The 1,895-nt window shown below is 65.8% G+C and overlaps 1 protein-coding gene across 1 annotated transcript in view; it reads left to right on the top strand.

The window, feature by feature from the left end:
- The first annotated feature begins 133 nt into the window (after positions 1–133).
- Positions 134–1,895, top strand: part of SCRT1 (scratch family transcriptional repressor 1) — a 4,090-nt gene continuing 2,328 nt past the window's right edge. Inside the window, exon 1 of the mRNA XM_006162471.2 lies at positions 134–469. Coding sequence (XP_006162533.1) covers positions 355–469 — 115 coding nt within the window. The 5' untranslated portion in view covers positions 134–354. The remainder of the gene's footprint in view (positions 470–1,895) is intronic.

The following is a 1,895-nucleotide window of genomic DNA, read 5'->3' as shown; positions in this document are numbered from 1 at the left end:
CTCCCCCCCTCCGCTCCCCCAGCCTCCTCCCCCGCCTGTCCAGGGGCGGCACCGCGGGCTGGGAAGCCGGGACCAGAGGAGGGAAGGAAGGAAGGAAGGAAGAGAAGAGAGGAGAGGACAGAGGAGAGGAGAGGCGAGGAGAGGGGAGAAGAGCGAGGAGGGAGAAGGAAGGAAGAAGAGAGAGGAGGAAGAAGAGGAAGCCCAAGGAGGCGACGCAGGGCAGGAAGCCTTGGAGAGGACGGCAGCAGTGCGGCAGCCCCGAAGGCCAGCGTGGAGACCCGCGCCGCCTCCCTACTCCGCGGACGGTGACGGCCCGCCGCGGCCACAGCCCCCAAGCCCGTCTCCGCAGGAATCATGCCCAGGTCCTTCCTGGTCAAGAAGGTCAAACTTGATACGTTCTCTTCGGCAGACCTCGAGAGCTCCTACGGGCGCGCCCGCGGCGACCTCGGAGTGCGGCTGCACGATAAAGGTGGGAGCTGGGCCGAGGCTGGTGAGCGGCCGGGCTTTGCTGGGCAGGGTGGGTGAGCAGAGCTCGGGCGACGGACCCGAGGGGACCATAACTGGCCAGAGGCTGTGGCTGGAGCCAGACTAGTGGGGACTGGGGAGGGACAGTGCAGAGGCTAGGACCCGGCCCAGGCTTGGGAGCGGGTGTCAGCGCAGGAGAGAGGGTGGAGGGCGGCCAGGGACAGGATGTACCTGAAGGCACTTACTGACCCACACGCTGACCCATGCTGGGATACACTGATGCAGGGACACCTGCTGACAGGACACAACCCAGCCACACTGCACAGGCAGACTCACGCCCAGAAGCCTGGGCCTCCGCTCTATCCTCGTCTGCCCCCCCCCCCATCCGGCAGTAGCTCCAGCTAGCCCAGCAGGGGCACCCTGGGTGTTCTGGGAAGCAGGCCCTGGACCAGGAGCCACCCACCTGTCAGGGCGAAGGTACTGGCAGAGGCAGCAGTGCTCTCCCTGCAGCCAGGGTCAGGGAGAAGGATGTGGACAGATAGGCTGTGGGTCAGGGGGCCCATGGCGCTGGAGGCAGGGGACCATCTCTGTGTAACGGACTTGCACTCAAGGACAACTGTTAGCATGCAGGCCAGAGGCCAGAGTGCCAGCAGTGTGGGGTGGCAGGGCAAGTGTGACCTGCAGAAGCCGAGCCTGTGTGGCCATGTGACTGCGTGTGGCCATGTGACTGTGTGCGTCTGTGTGTGACCTGTGTGAGTGTGTGCCTGCCTGTGTGCCACTGCGTGGCACCATGTGACTCTGAGGCCGCTGTGCACCATGTGACCGAGGGTGTCCAGGGTGGTGAGTGCTTGGGTCAGTGTGCAGCCTTCCTAGGACGGGACCCCAGGGCTGCTGGGCCTGGGAGGCTGGGTGTGACTGAGGGAGCCAGGCCGGCGATGGCATGTGCATCTGACTCAGGCTGACCCGCCTCGTGCGGTGGAACAGCTGCGGCTGCTGGCATCACCGATGCTGTCCTGCAGGTGCCCTGGAGGTGCCCCTGGAGAACGCCCTGACTCTGCCCAGCTTCTCTCTCCCTAGTTGCTTGTTGGGGGCTTGGGAAGACCCTGCAAGGGGCTGGATAGAGAAGGGCAGTGTGGGAGAGAGCAGGGCCCAAAGGTGCAGAGTGATGGAAAGGAGTGGATGGGGGGCCACAGCCCAGCGCAGGGTCAAGGCCAGCGTGAGTGAGAGGAGAGGTGGAGGTCGGAGGCAGAGCAGGTGCTGGTGAGGCCAGGGAGCTGCAGGGGACAAGTCTCCAGAGCTTGCTGAGAGACCCCGGGGCCCAGAGCAGGGTAGCAGCAATGCCGGCTGCCGTTCTGGGGGGCCCGGTGAAGACCGGGGAGGCTGCCGTTCTGGGGGGCCTGGGGAAGACCGGGGAGTCGGCGGAGAGGCAG

Source organism: Tupaia chinensis, unplaced genomic scaffold, assembly GCF_000334495.1.
Source record: "Tupaia chinensis unplaced genomic scaffold, TupChi_1.0 Scaffold140061_1, whole genome shotgun sequence".
Classification (NCBI taxonomy): domain Eukaryota; kingdom Metazoa; phylum Chordata; class Mammalia; order Scandentia; family Tupaiidae; genus Tupaia; species Tupaia belangeri.
This window is presented reverse-complemented; position numbering and strand designations above follow the sequence as displayed.